Source organism: Phaethon aethereus, assembly GCF_964289735.1.
Source record: "Phaethon aethereus genome assembly, contig: HAP1_SCAFFOLD_339, whole genome shotgun sequence".
NCBI lineage: Eukaryota > Metazoa > Chordata > Aves > Phaethontiformes > Phaethontidae > Phaethon > Phaethon aethereus.
The window spans coordinates 16,081-35,556 of record NW_028114247.1 but is presented as its reverse complement, the minus strand read 5'-3'; the positions used below and the strand labels follow the sequence as shown (position 1 = coordinate 35,556).

Here is a 19,476-nt window from a genome sequence, read left to right as displayed (position 1 = left end):
TCATAAGAGGCACCTTCTGCCGTAGTAGCGGCTGGAAATGCCAGAGAGGTCACAGCACCCAGAGGTGATGGGCACTCCATCACAACTGAGGATGCTGCCAACAGCAGCGGAGGTGGAGGATCCCACAACGGTGTTCTGTGGGAAGGAGCTGAGGATGGGGCCAGGCAGGGTCACCACCACGGGAGGGGGCTCAATGACAACGGTGGAGTTCTGGCACTGCCTGACACAGGGCTCGTTGCAGCTGTTGGCCAGCGGGGTTGGGCCACAGGGCCGGCATGGCAGGCACTGGTTGTAGCAGGACATGTCGCTAAGGGTCCAGAGGTGCACCTGGGAGAGAGTGCAGGGAGGAAGCAGAGCACAAGGGTGAGTGAGGAGCAGCCTGGTTACCCCGTCACAAAGAATGAGGAGTGGGTAACTGGAAGCAGGGCCAGGAACCATATGTTCTTCATTGCCCTCCAAAGAACAGCCTGGCCCGTAGAGGCGTTCTCGTAATTCATTAATCAAAACTCCCCTCAGCCACATCCCAGCCTCTCTCTAAACAGAACTTCCACCCACTTCTTTCTGTCATGACAAGGAGCTCCAAGCTCCATCACAGGACAGAGCCAATATCAGCTGAGTTGTGCATCAAGAAGAGATCCCACTTTGGAAGAGAAGGAGAAGGGGCATCAGACTCACCTGGTTCCCAAAAAGAATGAGGCAAGAGAAAGGGATGAGAGAGCAGGGACTTGGGCTGGCTCTTATACCTGCCCTTCATTGCCGCAGGACCAGAGGCACCCTTTGCAGAGGTAACAATTTTCTGACAAGCTCATCTTGAATGCAAACCATCGCAGCTAATGACACGGGCTGTGCTTCGGTTTCCAACACTGCTGCCTTTTCATTGCCGGCTTTGCGCCATGCCCATTCCCCAATGAAGGCTTCTTCTGAGCATGGGGATGAAAGGATGTCTGGGGCAGGAATGCAGCTGTGCAGGCAGAAGACTCAGTTCAAACACTGGATAGGTCCAGAGCAGGCAGGTGACATCAGCCTGTGTCACTCTGTTGGGGCTCTTTGAAGTGCTGTTCGCAGGAAAAAGCTCCAGCCATTCTCAGCTGGACACCAAGGGCTCCTGTGCATGAGGACGTACCCTATGCTTTCCTTTCCCTCCCTCCTCAGCTTCACATTGATGGTCATTTATCAATGCCACCCCAGGTGTGTGCGTGCTCCTAGGTTATGCTTCACCCTACCTAACACTGCCCAGTCCCCAGGGCTCCTCAGCAGAGTCCATGCTTCGTTGTGTTCCTGTGTGTGTTGTTTACTTGTGTGCACTTGTAAGCAGCAACGTTTGTGTGGATGCACATGGGAGCACTAGTTTGTGCATGACTTTATGCTGCTGTGCATTAGCATGTGTGTGTGTGTGTCCTTGTGTGTCCCTCATCGCAAGGGAATGAGATCTGTCCAGGGAAGAGGCACCGAAATGCAGCCCCTGCGTCCTGAGCCCTCCTTTTCCTGCCCCTCCAAACCTCACGCTCTGCTAATGCCAATTTCAGAGCCCAACAAGAACAGGTTCCCTCCAGCTTGGATCCTGTGTTTAATTCGGTGTAACAAGATTGGGAGTGCCTCAGCGGGGCTGGCAGTCCCCCCTCCCTGCCTCTCCAGGCCAGGACACAGCTGTTCTGCCCAGCGCTAGGGAGTTCAGAAGAATGGGGATTGCTTTTTGGGCAAGGAGAAAGGCTGAGGAACCCTGAGGACCATGTGCTGGCCATCCCTGCGTGCATCTGCTTCCACTGCACTGTTGCTTGTGTCTGGGATGGGACACAGCCCTCTCTCGTGTCCAAGCCATTGCTAAATGTACTTGTGCAGTTCACCAGCCTGGTGCCGTGTCAGGCAGGGACTGAGACTGTGGATCAAGCAGGTGCTGAATGAACGGAACTTGAAGCCCGATGTTGTTGTGCTCTGAGTGGATGGGCAGACTCTGTGGCTTGGACAGCAAAGCCAAAGAGCTGCTGACTGCTTTCGGCTTCAGCCTACAAACATGTTCATGCCTTTTATTGGAATCTCGGTCTGAGTGCCCCAGAACTGCCCCTGGAAGGGAAGGTGTTGGGATCACCCTGCAAGGGCTCAACCTTAAGGGGAAGGAACTGTAGCATTGAGAAGCTGGTAAACAGCTAGACACCTGCAGGGCTCAGCCTTGAGGAGAGGGAGCTGTGGTAAACAACTAAGAGGAAGCAAAGGAGCATGTGTATAAAAGGGATTGTGTTGTACAATAAAGGTTGGCATCGATCTGATCATATTGATTGAGTACGTCATGTCTGTGACTTCCACGTCATTTGGCGCCTGAACAGGGACCCTCTAGTCGATGCTTCCCAGAGCAGAAGAGAGAGCAAAGGGGGTGCGGAAGCCAGCCGTAACAGGTGCTGCCCCGGTGCCTGGAGGATGCTAGCGAAAATGAAGAAACCGTCGGAATCTCGCCCTGATCAGGTGATTGGCTGGGGAGGAAATGGGGTCCATGCTAACAAAAGAGGAAGAAGCGGTGGTAAAGCTCCTCCAACATATCCTCTCAGATTGGTGTACAGTATGAGGAAGCCGGCCTAAAAAGATTATTGGTATGGGCGCGGCAAAAAGGACTAATCCCCTCAGTAGGTGCGGCTTTTGAGGTCCCGATCTGGGAAGGAATTGCTGCAGCACTGTGGGATGAAGTCAGCACAGGCCGCAAAGACAGTATAAAGTTTCTGATGCTCTGGAGGTTGATCCTAGAGACATTAAAAGAACTAAAGGTGGAATGCATTGCCACTGCTTCTGCCTTTGCAGCTCTGTCAGCTGAATTTGGGGATCTGAGAGGCACCGCTACCTCTATGATGTTTGAGGGTCCGGTAGTTCCTTGGGTGCCCCCAAAAAGAAGCATGACTGTTCCGACCATAGTCACAGCACCAGAACGAGATAGCCAGGAACGGCCAGAGTTCCCACTTACAAGTCCCCGGAGCGAGTCGCCAGAATGATCCTCACCGTCACTGCTGCCAGTAGATGAGGGGGAGCTCCGTGACCAAACAGAGCAACAGTTGCAGGAGCTGATAGAAAGACTGAAGCAGTTGGAGACTCGGTTGGACCATACGGTGCTACCCGTCTCCAGAACACTGCCGCCACCCACAAGTCTGTTTCTGCGGCGTGGGGTGGGGGCGGGAGGTCAGGAAGAAATATCGGTGTTTGACCCACTGCTACCCTCTGCAGGGTCCCTCGGGACCTCAGGGGACCTTTAGATCATGATTTAAGTGCTCTGTTAATAAGACGATCCTCAGCATCTAGGCAAGGTATCTTTGTAGTCCCAGGATTGATTGATGCTGATTATCATGGCGTAATTAAAATTATGGTACATACCCCTGTTCCTCCGTTGACAATCTTAGCAGGGTCAAAAATTGCTCAATTGATTCCGTTTAAATTGATAGTGCCCAATGCTAGCACAAGAATAAGCGAGGATCAAGGTTTTGGATCTACAGGGCAGCCAGATGTTTTATTGGCTTTAGATATTAGTAGGGGAAAACCTGAAGAACAAATGGATTTAAGACATCCCAATGGGCAACTCACTAGATTAGGTATGGTTATTGATACAGGGGTAGATGTCACCATTGTCTCCTATCATAAGTGGCCTAAGCACTGGCCCTTGATGCCGGCTAATACAGGAATTATGGGAGTAGGAGGGACACAAGTTACGTTGGTGAGCAAAGACGTAATTGCTTTTACGTTTCCAGACAGAAGAACGGTTTCTACGCGACCATACGTGATGCATTTGCCTGTTGCCTTGGTAGGCAGGGACCTACTCAGTCAAACAGGGGCTCGACTAGTTACACCACCTTTTTAGGGGCGGTCACTGAGCAGCAGCTAATCCTAAAGCTGAGTTGGAAAACAACTAAACCAGTATGGATAGATCAGTGGCTGCTGAAGCAAGAACGGCTGCAAATTATTAATAGCTTGGTGCAAGAACAACTGGAAGCTGGGCACATTGTGCCGTCGACCAGTCCGTGGAATACACCTATATTTACTATACCAAAAAAATCTGGAAAATGGCGGCTGCTACACGACTTGTGGGCAATCAACGCAGTAATGTGTGATATGGGGACATTACAGCCTGGACTACCCTCTCCGGTTATGTTACCAAAGGATTGGGATTTGTTGATAATTGATCTAAAGGATTGCTTTTTTACCATTCCCTTAGCAGCTGAGGATGCAGAGAAGTTTGCCTTTACGGTACCATCGGTAAATAAAGGAGAACCAGCAAAGAGGTATCACTGGGTAGTGTTACCGCAAGGAATGAAAAATTCACCTACAATGTATCAGACATTTGTGGCATAGGTTCTAGAGCTGGTGCGGAGAAAGTATCTGGATTTAATAATGTATCATTATATGGATGATATGTTAATAGCAGGGACACAATTGAATGCAGACCACATTTTACAGCAATTAGAGCATGATTTAGGAAAACGGGGTCTAAAAATAGCACCGGAAAAAATTCAAAAGAAGGGACGATGGCAGTATTTAGGTTGGATTATCACCAGTGGAGCGGTCTGCCCACAAAAGATAAAGATTAATTCAAAAATAGAAAATCTTTCTGATGTCCAAAAATTAATGGGGGTTATACAGTGGGTTCAAAATATTTGCGGAATTACTAATGATGGTCTGAGGCCGTTGATGCCGCTCCTGGGGTCATCGGTGGAAGATCCGGAGCGCCTTCAACTGGACGAGGATCAACAGCAAGCTTTGCAGAAAATTACTGAGAAGATAGCAACAGCCTATGCTCACAGATGTTCACCTACTGAGAGTATCTCACTTATGATAATTAATTCAGGAGGGGAATGGAAACATCCACTAGGACTGATTGTGCAGTTAGGAAATACGGCGGACAGTTTGAAAGTGTTGGAATGGGTTTTTCTCTCCTACTAACCCAGAAAAACAGTGGTTACCAGACATGAATTATTTGCACAACTCATTATTAAGGGAAGACAAAGAATTGTAGAGATATCTGGGTTAGAACCTGTAATAATTTATGTTCCTCTATCTCAAATGTACTTAGATTGGTTGTTGGCCAGTTCTCTGGAGTTTCAGATCGCAATCTCGGACTTTTTGGGATGCGTTACAAATAGCTATCTGTCAGATAGATTGTTGTCACTGTTGGTTAGTCAACAGTTTGAAGAAATGCCCATGCGATCGGAGACCCCAGTGAACGTGGTGACAGTCTTTACCGACGCAGGACGCAAATCCCGTAGAGCGGCTGTCACTTGGCAAGAAAACGACGAATGGAAACATCAACTGTTACCTGGGGTGCTTGGAGATTCTTTACAAACTATGGAACTTCGAGCAGTTCTTTGGGTATTCGAAAAATGGTCTCAAAAGGCTGTTAACGTTGTGTTGGATTCACAATATGTGGTGGGCACGGTACAGCGACTTGAACATGACATGGTCAAAGCAGTCAAAAATCCGGTATTATATTCCTTATTGCTGCAGCTGTTGAGGTATTTAAACCAACGACAGCAACCATATTTTATTATGCACATTCATAGCCATCAGCAGTGTGGGGGTTTAGCCGTAGGAAATGCCCACGCTGATCACCTCGTAGCTCCAGCCTGGACCGCACCTGCGGTAAGAACATTTGAACAAGCTAGGCTATCACATGAGTTTTTCCATCAGTCAGCAAAGGCGTTGGCAAAAGAGTTCCATATTCCCGTAACTGATGGTAGGGGCATTGTCCAGTCTTGTCCCAGCTGTCAGAAAGCAGGGATGGGCATTGGTATAGGGGTTAATCCCAGAGAGCTCCAGTCGTTACAGTTATGGCAGATGGATGTGACACATGTTCCGGAATTTGGAAGAATGAAATATGTCCATGTCTCGATAGACACCTTTTCGCATGCCATTTGGGCTACAGCACAAGGCAGAGAAACAGCGCGACATGTTATCAAGCATATGCATGCTGCTATTATGGCCTTAGGAGTACCTTTACAGGTAAAAACGGATAATGGGCCTCCGTATGTGTCTCAGAAATTTTCTCATTTCTGTCAGCTTTGGGGCATTCGACATATTACAGGGATTCCTCATTCCCCCAACAGGGCAAGCTATCATGGAGTGGGCACATCAAACATTGAAAGTGCTTTTGCAAAAACAAAAAGGGGGAAGCGTGCTGGACACGGCAGAACGACTTGCAAAGGCGGTGTATGTGCTAAATTATTTGCGCTTCACGGGAGACAGGGAAGACCCTCCAATGGTGATTCATGGTTCAAGTTTACAATCTGGGGTATCACAGACTGGGAAAAGAATTTTAGTACAGTACAAAGATGATGTCACAGGAGAATGGAAAGGACCTGCGGAGATAAAAATGACTGGTCGAGGCTATGCTTGTATTCTTACAGATAGCGGAGTGAGATGGGTTCCAAGTTGATGGCTTCGACCATGGCGAGCACAGCTCTCTCCACAAGCGGAAGAAAGTTGTTCGTGAGTCTGATGGTCACGTGTTTCATATGCCAGGGTCAGACATGGTTTTCTGTTCAACCAAGAAAAAATATCTGGGTTACACTAGCTAATCAAACGGGCCAAGACCACCTTTGTTTATCCATGTCCACTGCTGAGAATCTGTTTACAACATGCTTGGTTGGTCTGCCATTAGGGGACTATTATTTGGCAATGGTAGTAAATAAGACCGCCGCTGATCTAGCCTTGTTTTTAAACATAACAAACACCTCCGCAGCTATGGATAAGTGGGACGGATGGATGGCGCACGGGCCACAGGAGTTGTTGGAACCACAGGAGTTGGATATTTTAGGAAGCATTACGGCCCCTGCCTGTTTATATTTTAATTATACGGGACAGAACGATACCAGATCACAGGATGTAAGCCCCACGTTGGCCGTTTTTCAGAATGATACCTATTGGTATAATTATACGGCGAGGAACAACTCGCGTTCTAGTATTATCCCAAAAAGGTTCCCTGAAGGAATATTTTTATTTGTGGTGATCGTGCATGGCAAGGCATTCCCTCCCGTTTGAGAGGTGGTCCTTGCACATTGGGGTGTCTGACATTGTTGACTCCCAACACTTGTATGATATTAAACCTTACCCGACGGCATAGAATAAAACGACAGATTCAAAAATATCAGGAAGGGTGCAATGATCAATTGGATTTTTGGAATGCAGACAAAACCATATTAGCCTCTTTCCTTGCCCCTGGGGTCGCTGCTGCCCAAGGTTTAACCACCTTAAATAGATTGGGATGTTGGCTAGCAAAACAAACCAATGCTACTTCTGCAGCGCTCAGTGTTTTGTTAATGGAAACTGACTCAATAAGGCATGCGACGTTGCAAAATAGGGCAGCAATCGACTTCCTACTTTTGGCCCAAGGGCACGGATGTGAGGAGTTTGAAGAATGTATGAATTGTGTTGTATGAATTTAACAGATAACTCACAGATGGTAATTCAACAATTGCGAAAACAGAAGGAGTTAACAGATAAGTTAAAGACAAGTTTGCTTGGCCTCGAATCATGGCTGTCAAGTTTGGGCCTAATTGGATGGTTAAAAGACTTACTTAAAGGGGTAGTTGTTATATGACTTGTTATCTTAATAATAATGCTTATTGTACTGTGTTTATTACACTGTCTACAAGGAATGGTTCAAAAGGTAATAAAGAATGTTTGGCTAGCTAATAATCCAAATGAGCGTCTTAAACACCCAATGAATGAGCTTTGTTAGATAAACCTGGTTAGATAAACACGCTCAGAACAAAAAGGGGGAGACGCTACCACACCACTCCAAGAACATTTGAATAAAGCCATATATGTGTTAAATTATTTGCGTCTAGCAGAAGGAGAAACAGTACCTCCCATAATAAAACATGTAAAAGGAATGACAGGAAGTCTGTTTGAGTTAACACAAAATGTGCAAGTAAAAGTTAAAAGTTTGGAAAAGAATATGTGGGAAGGACCTTTTCAACTGCTAACCTGAGGACGAGTTTATGCTTGTGTCATTACAGATTCTGGAACTTGTTAGGCACCTGCAAAATGGGTAAAACCATGGGCGAAACCGTCACCATCGTCATCGTCGGACACATCGTGACACTATCAGGTGTCATCGCAATCTGGATGCCACCTCAGCCAAAAGAAAATGTATGGATAAATCACACTGAAATTCGTGGTATCATTAGAGGAAAATGGAAAGCTTTTAGGACAAAGCGCTCTATAACAGCAAATTCTCTGGTAAGATACAATATTGGTTTTCATAGCTTTGTGCAGGCGCTTTTTCCATTGCTAGGAGTAGTTTCCATCGCTAGGAGTAGTACAGCTAGAATTGTTTGCCTTGTAACATTCTGCTATTGGCTTAAGCATAGTTGATATGTGACTGCTGGATTATGGTAAGATGCCGTGTGAACAAAGCCTACGAACCAATAGACGGGATGGCTGTGGCGCGTGCATAGGCTCCCTGTGTTAAAAGGTGACAACTGAGGTGAGTTCCGACACTCGCTGGCCACGTGTGTCGAAACTCGTTCCTCTGCAAATGTGTAAATACCGGGATTTCCTGAAGGGCAGTGGGCCGGTGTACGGCAAGGCCACCGTTGCCTCCGTGGGGATGCCCACATAAAGCTGGCACCTACCGACTGCTGGGCTGAGTTCACAGCACAGGACGATACAAGAATGTACAGATGGTCCATCTTCCTCACAGTCCTTGGGTTGCGAATGATCCATCAGGTTTTGTTTACAGATAAACAAAAAGGGGGAGATGTTTGGAACACCCTGCAAGGGCTCGACCTTGAGGAGAAGGAGCTGAGTTAAACAATTAAGAGGAAGCAAAGGAGCATGTGTATAAAAGGGATTGTGTTGTACAAAAAAGGTTGGCATCGACCTGATCATATTGATCGAGTACGTCGTGTCCATGACTTCCGCGTCAGGAAGGGACATTGGATGTGTACAGTGGGTAAATTTTTTAAGCCAGTCTCCCCTCCTGAATATCTGTCAGTCTGTGCTCAAGTCCAACTTACAGGCAGCGCAGCCGAGGGCTTCCCCCCTTCCCTTAGTGACCTTAGCCACATCGTTGCCGGGAAGTGCTGCTGGGAAAGCTCAGCCAGGGCTGATTCCCTTCTCCATGGAGCCACTTCTGAGCTGAGGCTCTTAGTGGAGCCAAACACCACCCTCATTGCTTTCTCGTGAGGTAGCGGCCATTGTGGAGAAGGGAAGGGCAGGGCAGGTGTGTATCTGGAGTTTTAAAGGATCTTTCACACCCTCTCCCATACTTCCTGATGATGTGTGTGTTCATTAAGAGGGTGATAATGTGGGTGGAAAGTTGTCTGGACTACCAGGCTCACAGAGTAGTGACCGGGAAGAAAGGGGCCGACTTGCAGTCCTGCAGGCTGGGGACAGGATGCCGAGGAAGCAGATGTGCAGAAGAGGTTGTGTGGTTTTAGGAGACGGCCAGGCTGAACATGAGGCAGAACAGTGTGCCCTTGCAGCGAAGAAGGCCAACTGCACCCTCAGCTGGATTAGCCAAAGTGTTTCCGGCAGGTCCAGGAAAGTGACCCTGCCCCTCTGGCCCTTGTGAGACTGCATCTGGAGTACCACATCCAGGTTGGGGCTCCCTTGTCCAAGAAGAAGGTCAACATACTCAGCAAGACCAGCAAATGTCACCATGCTACTTAGGGGCCTGACAAGCACGACATGCGAGAGGAGGCTGAGCTGGGAGAATTGGGCCTGCCCATCTTGGCAAAGAGATGTCTCAGGGGACAACTTCTTGCTTTCTACAACTACTTTTCCAGCGGAGACAGAGAAGATGGTCCTCATCTGTAGGAAGTGCCCGGGAGATAGAACCTGGGGAGTTTTGATTAAGCAATAAGGTAGAATCACAGAATCACAGAATCACAGAATCACTAAGGTTGGAAAGGACCTTCAAGATCATCAAGTCCAACCATTAATCCAGCGCCACCATGTTCCCTAAACCATTTCTTGAAGCACCACATCCACACGTTTTTTGAACACGTCCAGAGATGGCGACACCACCACCTCCCTGGGCAGCTTGTTCCAATGCCTGACCACCCTCTCAGTGAAGAAATTTTTCCTAATATCCCATCTAAACCTCCCCTGGCGCAACTTGAGACCATTTCCTCTTGTCCTATCACTAGTTACTTGGGAGAAGAGGCCAACACCCTCATCGCCACAACCCCCTTTCAGGTAGTTGTAGAGAGCGATAAGGTCTCCCCTCAGCTTCCTCTTCTCCAAACTAAACAACCCCAGTTCCCTCAGCCGCTCCTCATAAGACTTGTGCTCCAGACCCCTCACCAGCTTTGTTGCCTTTCTTTGGACACGCTCCAGCACCTCAGCATCCTTCTTGTAGTGAGAGGCCCAAAACTGAACACAATATTCAAGGTGCGGCCTCACCAGTGCTGATTACAAGGTGTCCTGGTTTCAGCCAGGATAGAGCTGGTTTTCCTCACAGAAGGTAGTGTGAGACTGTGTTTTGGATTTGGGATGAGAAACTGTTGATAATGTGCTGATGTTTTGGGTTGTTGCTGAGCCGTCAAGGACAGTCCAGCTTCTTGTGCTGGCCTGCCAGCGAGCAGGCTGGGGATGCACGGGGAGCTGGGAGGGGACACAGCCGGGACAGCTGACCCAGACTGGCCAAAGAGATATTCCCTACCATACGACGTCATGCCCAGTACATAAACTGGAGTTGGCCGGGGGGGCGGAAATCGCTGCTCGGGGACGGGCTGTCGATCACGGGGTGGTGAGCAATTGCTGTATTGGGCATCACTTGTTCTTATACATTCCTTTGTTGGTATTATCATTATTGTTCCCTTCTTTCTTTCTGTCCTATTAAACCATGTTTATCTCAACCCACGAGGTTTTTCCTAATTCTCTCCCCCGTCCCGCTGTGGGAGGGAGAGTGAGCGAGCGGCTGCGTGGTGCTTAGTTGCCGGCTGGGGCTAAACCACGACAGTCCTTTTTGGCGCCCAACGTGGGGCCCGAGGCTTGAGATAATAACGGTTGCAGGTCACAATATCAGTTTGATTTGCATCATGCTCTCGTCTTTGCTGTACATGTTAAGGATCAGTGTTGGTTTCTGCGGGCTGCTGTACTCTGCAATGATTAGTAATGTCTCGCCTGTGAATTTTGTTTTTAGAGCACTGACCTTGAGCTTAATGTGGTATCATCTGAGCTCTGTACTAAAGCCGTTACTGTATTTTGGCTACAGTCTTGTGGAGACGATTAGCAATTATACTTCTGCCTCTGAAAGGTTTTTTATGGAGGAAATGCAGAATGGTACCTTTGCTACCCTCTATCATAACATTTCCTCCTTCATCACAATAATTTTTCAGTATTTTGAACACCCTTGGCTGGTTAAAATACCTCTATTGCTACTTCTGGGGAACATGGTTTCAGTTTTGTCTAAGGTTAGCAAGCAATTTAAGAATATCACCCGGAGATCTGCCCCAAGGCTGGATAGCTATGAATGGCAGGGTGTGTGGAACAGCATGGGCAAATGCCTGGGGCGGTGGGCACCTCCGGTGTTTTGGAGCTTCACTCCCGAACAAGTGCAGAATCCTGATAAACTAGCAGAGTATCTGGAAGAAGTATGCTGTCAGCCTGGCAGCTCCAAGGAGACACAAATCATTGCCATGTGCTGGGGCCTGGCCCATGCCTACCGAACCCTATTTAACACTATGCAAAGGGGAGAGAGGCTCTCTGGGTCTGATGGCAATGTGGCAGGCACTGTGACTACTCCAACGTCTGTAGCAGGCACTGTCACTACTCCAACCCCCACGGCGGGCACTGCCACTACTCCAACCCCCACGGCGGGCACTGTAGCTACTCAGACTGTTGCAGCTGAACCAGAGGACCAGCCCATCCCGGTATCAGTTGCCCCTGTACAAAAGAAGAAATCTTGGAAGCGGAAGTCAGCTCGTTTAGTAAGGGAGGAGGAAGATCCTGCTAAGAAGGAGCCAGAGGAAGAGAGTGAGGAGGCAGAGTGCTCTGAAGCAGGGCCATCACAAGCACGGAAGAGGGAAGAGAGCGAGTCATCGCTTGAAGAGGAGGAAGAGGAAGAACTTATAAAAGAGACGGTAACTACCCGATCTCTATCCCTGAGTGAATTGCGAGATATGCGAAAGGATTTCAGCCGTCGTCCAGGTGAGCACATTGTCACCTGGCTGCTCCGATGCTGGGATAATGGGGCCAGTAGCCTGGAATTAGAGGGTAGGGAAGCCAAGCAGCTGGGATCCCTTTCTAGGGAAGGGGGCATTGACAAAGCAATTGGAAAAGGTGCACGAGTCCTCAGCCTCTGGAGACGACTCCTGTCGGGTGTGAAGGAAAGGTATCCCTTCAAGGAAGATGTTCTATGTCACCCAGGCAAGTGGACCACCATGGAGAAAGGTATCCAGTACCTGAGGGAGCTAGCGGTGCTGGAAGTGATTTATGGTGACTTGGACAATGGACAATCATCCAAAGATCCAGATGAAGTCAATTGCACGCAACCTATGTGGCGGAAGTTTGTACGGAGTGCACCATCATCATATGCCAACTCATTAGCAGTAATGGCCTGGAAGGACGGAGAGAGACCAACGGTGGATGAATTGGCTGGCCAACTCCGGCAATACGAAGAAAGTCTCTCTTCCTCCCTATGGGCCTGCGTCTCTGCTATAGAGACTGTCCCGAGAGTTCCGGCAATTCAAAGAGGATATGCCCTACCCTCCACCCATACGGACCAGTGTCTCAGCCATTAGGAGTAAGCGCTCTTCTGTTCAAGAGAGAAGATATAGAGGATACACACCACGAGCCACCCTGTGGTTTCAATTGCGTGACTACGGAGAGGACATGAGGAGGTGGGATGGAAAACCTACCTCGACCCTAGAGGCACGAGTACACGAGCTGCAAGGAAAAACAATTACAAAAGGGGGTTCAGGTTCCTCGAGGAAAATCGTCGCTCCACTTTCCAGTGGGCAGCTTCCCAGAAAGAATAGAAGAGCTGATCTCACCTCTGATCCTCTTGAAGGGACTTCTGATTCCTATTTACAAGAAGTGGGTAACGAGTACTATGAGCAGGATTAGAGGGGCCCTGCCTCCAGCCAGGCGGAGGAGAGGGACAATCGAGTTTATTGGACTGTGTGGATTAGATGGCCTGGCACGTCAGACCCACAGGAATATAAGGCTTTAGTGGACACCGGTGCACAATGTACCCTGATGCCATCAAGCCATATAGGGGCAGAACCCACCTGTATTTCTGGAGTGACAGGGGGATCCCAACAGCTGACTGTACTGGAGGCTGAAGTGAGTCTAACTGGGAATGAGTGGCAGAAGCACCCCATTGTGACTGGCCCGGAGGCTCCGTGCATCCTGGGCATAGACTACCTCAGCAGAGGGTATTTCAAGGACCCAAAAGGGTACCGGTGGGCTTTTGGTATAGCTGCCTTGGAGACGGAAGAAATTAAACAGCTGTCCACCTTGCCTGGTCTCTCAGAGGACCCTTCCGTGGTGGGGTTGCTCAGAGTCAAAGAACAACAGGTGCCGATCGCTACCACAACAGTGCACCGGCGGCAATATCGCACCAACAGAGACTCCCTGATCCCCATCCATGAGCTGATTCGTCGGCTGGAGAGCCAAGGAGTGATCAGCAAGACTCGCTCACCCTTCAACAGCCCCATATGGCCAGTGCGAAAGTCTAATGGAGAGTGGAGACTGACAGTAGACTATCGTGGCCTGAATGAAGTCACGCCGCCACTGAGCGCTGCTGTGCCGGACATGCTAGAACTTCAATATGAACTGGAGTCAAAGGCAGCCAAGTGGTACGCCACCACTGATATTGCTAACGCGTTTTTCTCGATCCCTTTGGCGGCAGAGTGCAGGCCACAGTTTGCTTTCACTTGGAGAGGTGTCCAATACACCTGGAATCGACTTCCCCAGGGGTGGAAACACAGCCCTACCATTTGCCATGGGCTGATACAGACTGCACTGGAACAGGGTGAAGCTCCAGAGCATCTGCAATACATTGATGACATCATCGTATGGGGCAACACAGCAGAAGAAGTTTTCGAGAAAGGGAAGAAAATAATTCAAGTCCTTCTGAAAGCTGGTTTTGCTATAAAGCAAAGTAAAGTCAAGGGACCTGCACAAGAGATCCAGTTTTTAGGAATAAAATGGCAAGATGGACGTCGACAGATCCCAACGGATGTGATCAACAAAATAACAGCTATGTCTCCACCAACTAGCAAAAAAGAAACACAAGCATTTCTGGGTGTTGTGGGTTTCTGGAGAATGCATATTCCAAATTACAGTCTGATTGTAAGCCCTCTTTATCAAGTGACCCGGAAGAAGAACGATTTTAAATGGGGCCCTGAGCAACGACAAGCCTTCGAACAAATCAAACAGGAGATAGTTCATGCCGTAGCCCTCGGGCCAGTCCGGGCAGGACAAGATGTTAAAAATGTGCTCTACACGGCAGCCGAGGAGAATGGCCCTACCTGGAGTCTCTGGCAGAAGGCACCAGGAGAGACTCGAGGTCGACCTCTAGGGTTTTGGAGTCGAGGATATAGGGGATCTGAGTCCCGCTATACTCCAACTGAAAAGGAGATATTGGAGGCATATGAAGGAGTTCGAGCTGCCTCAGAAGTGGTTGGTACTGAAGCACAGCTCCTCCTGGCACCCCGACTGCCGGTGCTGGGCTGGATGTTCAAAGGGAGTGTCCCCTCTATGCATCATGCGACTGATGCTACGTGGAGTAAGTGGGTCGCGCTTATTACACAGCGGGCTCGAATAGGAAATCTTAATCGCCCGGGAATCTTGGAAGTGATCATGGACTGGCCAGAAGGCAAAGATTTTGGAATATCACCGGAAGAGGAGGTGGCGCGTGCTGAAGAGGCTCCACCATATAATGAACTGCCAGAGAACGAAAGGCAATATGCCCTGTTTACTGATGGGTCCTGTCGTATTGTAGGCAAACATCGAAGGTGGAAAGCTGCTGTATGGAGCCCTATACGACGAGTCGCAGAAGCTGCTGAAGGACAAGGTGAATCAAGTCAGTTTGCGGAGGTGAAAGCCATCCAGCTGGCTTTAGATATTGCTGAACGAGAAAAATGGCCAGTACTCTATCTTTATACTGACTCATGGATGGTGGCAAATGCTCTATGGGGGTGGCTGCAGCAATGGAAGCAGAGCAACTGGCAACGCAGAGGCAAGCCCATCTGGGCTGCCTAATTGTGGCAAGATATTGCTGCCCGACTAGAGAATCTCGTCATAAAAGTACGTCACGTAGATGCTCACGTACCCAAGAGTCGGGCCACCGAAGAACATCAAAACAACCATCAGGTGGATCAGGCTGCTAAGATTGAAGTGGCTCAGGTGGATCTGGACTGGCAACATAAGGGTGAATTATTTATAGCTCGGTGGGCCCATGACACCTCAGGCCATCAGGGAAGAGATGCAACATATAGATGGGCTCGGGATCGAGGGGTGGACCTGACCATGGATGCTATTGCACAGGTTATCCATGAATGTGAAACGTGTGCTGCGATCAAACAAGCCAAGCGGTTAAAGCCTCTCTGGTATGAAGGACGATGGTTGAAATATAAATATGGGGAGGCCTGGCAGATTGACTATATCACACTTCCACAAACTCACCAAGGCAAGCGCTATGTGCTTACCATGGTGGAAGCAACCACCGGATGGCTGGAAACATACCCTGTGCCCCATGCCACCGCCCGGAACACTATCCTGGGCCTTGAAAAACAAGTCTTATGGCGACATGGCACCCCCGAAAGAATTGAGTCAGACAATGGGACTCATTTCCGAAACAACCTCATAGACACCTGGGCCAAAGAGCACGGCATTGAGTGGGTGTATCATATCCCCTATCATGCACCAGCTTCCGGAAAAATTGAACGATACAACGGACTGTTAAAGACTACACTGAGAGCAATGGGTGATGGGACATTCAAAAATTGGGATAATCATTTAGCCAAAGCCACCTGGTTAGTCAACACTAGGGGATCTACTAATAGAGCCGGCCCTGCCCAATCAAAACTTCTACGTACTGTAGAAGGGGATAAAGTCCCTGTGGTGCATGTGAGAAACATGCTGGGGAAGACAGTCTGGGTTACTCCTGCATTAGGAAAAGGCAAACCCATTCGTGGGATTGCCTTTGCCCAGGGACCTGGGTGCACTTGGTGGGTAATGCGGAAGGATGGGGAAGTCCCTCAAGGAGACTTGATTTTGGGTGAAAACAGTCAATGATTTGAATTGTATTATGTTAATTGTTCAGAATGACATTACTACTATGGCTGCTATCTACCATATCAATGGTATTATAGTAAGAATCACCCAGACTGATGAAGAATGAGCTTCACTGAAACCAAGCAACGTGCAGCAGTGATGAAACCAGAACTGGCTTCAGCAGTTGATAATGTGCTGATGTTTTGGGTTGTTGCTGAGCCGTCAAGGACAGTCCAGCTTCTTGTGCTGGCCTGCCAGCGAGCAGGCTGGGGGTGCACGGGGAGCTGGGAGGGGACACAGCCGGGACAGCTGACCCAGACTGGCCAAAGAGATATTCCCTACCATACGACGTCATGCCCAGTACATAAACTGGAGTTGGCCGGGGGGGCGGAAATCGCTGCTCGGGGACGGGCTGTCGATCACGGGGTGGTGAGCAATTTCTGTATTGGGCATCACTTGTTCTTATACATTCCTTTGTTGGTATTATCATTATTGTTCCCTTCTTTCTTTCTGTCCTATTAAACCGTGTTTATCTCAACCCACGAGGTTTTTCCTAATTCTCTCCCCCGTCCTGCTGTGGGAGGGAGAGTGAGCGAGCGGCTGCGTGGTGCTTAGTTGCCGGCTGGGGCTAAACCACGACAATATGCAAACACATTTACCTACTTCCTACAGGTTTGCACCTTCTGTCTGGGGTTCCTTCTCCTCTACTTCAATAACCTGAGCCTCACATGTCTCCCACATCATACCCGCTAGGGAAGAAATGCCATATGCTGTAGCTTATCTGTAGATACATGGATGCATATTGGCAGGGCAGTGTGTATGTGCTAATTGATTAGTTACCTCGTGCAATTGCCAGGTTTTCATCTCATTTCCCACAGTATGGGCAGCATTTGGATAGATTTTCTCTTCCCTGATGCTACTTTATAAGTACTTAATTATCTTTAACATAATTCCAAATTTGCCTGAAGTGGGGAGAGAAGGCTCTAAACTTACAAGACACACAAACCAACAGCATAAACTTAATTTTTTTTAATATATGTAGACTACAACACTATGGGCCTAAATCATCTAACAAGTAGTGCTAAATGGCACCCATTAGTATGCCTGATGTACAAATGCACTGCATTACATTTTGAAAGTTATGCAGACCAGAAAAGAGGAAAGAGGAAAGCCACAAGCACATCCTAATCCATATAAACAGAAGCCCATGGAGTGCTTGGCCAAAATGTCTCAAAAAAATCTGCCTCTTCAATATGCACAATGTCACAGCACAGCCAGCATATCTCCAAGAATAAAACACTGTATTTGCACAGAAACCCAAGACATTACTGGAGGTGACCTGAGACTCCATTTTTGGTCTCAATGTCACAGGTGCTTCCAAACACCTTAAATACTAATTTAGGGAGATGTATATACGTTGGCATTACACAGACTCTCCTCTCTCACATGACATGGAGTGCATGGCAATAATGTGGGAGAAGAGGGACAGGAGAAGATAAAGAAAAACTGCTTAGTCCTTCCATGGTCCACTCTGCGTCTTCCTTGAAGGTACTGAGGGCCTGAACCCAGCCCCGGCCCCAAGAGCATATAGAAGGCATCAAGGGAGAATACATGCAAAAAGGAGAATTACTGAGTGGATACCGGTTGTATATACTCAGTACTTCTAAATATCTTTAAGTACAGAAAACATATAGAGTACAAGGCCTTATGTTCATCCCCCATTAGGAAGATCACAGGCTTGAAAGCAGCCATAAGGAGGACACTATCAATTTTGAGCTGGCATAAGACACCTCTCACTTACAAGGAAGATTGCTTCAGGTCTCAAAGAAGCACAGCGGTATGCCTTAAATGAATGCCTCCATTATCTTCTACTTTCTTTAGGGCTGTGATGTTCTCTCTCAGAGGCCAAACCACAGACTATCTCCCCCCGAAAGTTTCCTCAGTGCTCACCTGGAGCTTGAGCTTATACTGACCTCCTGTATAGTGACACCCTCCATTTAATTCAGGGAAGCTGTAGCGCATAAGGCTCCTGCTGGGGCCGAGGCCACTGGGCACGTTTCAGGAGGTGTCAGGAGCTTCCGCAGCCCAGCTTCTATTGGAGGCTGACAACAAAAATCCAACCGCTCAGGCACAGCTGCAGCAGCAGAACCCCCTTTGCTCAACTTGCCTCTGATATGCCAAGCCCTGCTGAGCCTGTGGAAATCAGGTTTACAATAGCAGCTGCAGCCATTAGCTCCCTCTTTTGTGATTTCCAGCATTATTATGCTGTTTGCGAACTTCGCTTTAAATGACCAGACTATAGGCTGGGAGAGATGAGACTTAGCAAAAACCCACATGTACACAGTAACACACAAAGTGTGACAAACCCCAATGGCAAGGTTGTGCTAATAGCTTGTTATTCAGTGACATAAAATCACTGCTAAGATAATACAGGCAGCCTAAATCTCTAGCAGCCCTTTGACTGAGACAAGAGACAGACCCAGAAAAAGCGCCTTTCACATCATTCCACACCGCAGTTAAATGCACACAGGACACAAAAACCTCAAAGAAAACAGCTACCTTTTTGCCAGAAAAAAATACACCTATTTTGCTCATGTATGATGCACAGGGGGTAAAGCACTCCTCTCACAGAGGAAAAAGGCTGAACTGTGCTTTGGAAAAGTTTTGCTTTAAATTGGACTTCTAAAAGCAGTTCTTGGAAGCAGCTGTTCTTTGTCCCTTTCCCTCTCCCATACAGAAGAGCCTTCTACTTTCAGCCTAAATTTTGACCAGGACATTGGGGAGCACGGCAGCAAAAATAAAACTAAATACATGTATCTAAAGGCCCGTTCCACATTTGAAAGCCGAACAGGCTGTGGTTACGTAGTCACACGTTGTCGGATATGACTGCACTTGTGCAATTGTCTAAGGTGGACAGAGATTTAGCGCTTCAAGGCATGCAACAGACCCCTCTGCGCGTGGAAACAGAGACTGTGCTGAGGGCGCAGAGCCCGCTGAGGCAGTCTATGTCCAGCACGGCTTATTACTTCAGGCACCGAATTGTGTTTATGTGGCCCTAGCTGCATGCAGAGCTGGCGTAGGTGTGGAAGGTGTACAGTTATGTTCACGTGGCAATAGACCTGTGAAGGCGTGGAGCGCAGTGCCGACGCGTCATGTTGCTCTGCCTGGAGCCCGCTCAGTTTCAGAGGTGGTCCCGAGCGGATTCCATGGAGCTGTTCGTACAACGCACTCACCCACACTCCTCAGCACACACCGGGCTGCTTACCACATGTGCAG

General features: G+C 48.4%; 1 protein-coding gene across 1 annotated transcript; it reads right to left on the bottom strand.

Moving 5' to 3' along the window:
- Positions 1 to 303, bottom strand: LOC309416160 (feather keratin Cos1-1/Cos1-3/Cos2-1-like; the record flags this gene model as incomplete). Its single annotated transcript, XM_082015736.1, has 1 exon — positions 1 to 303. The coding sequence occupies one exon, from the start codon at positions 301 to 303 to the stop codon at positions 1 to 3; it is 303 nt and encodes a 100-aa protein (XP_081871862.1).
- Positions 304 to 19,476: the final 19,173 nt, after the last annotated feature.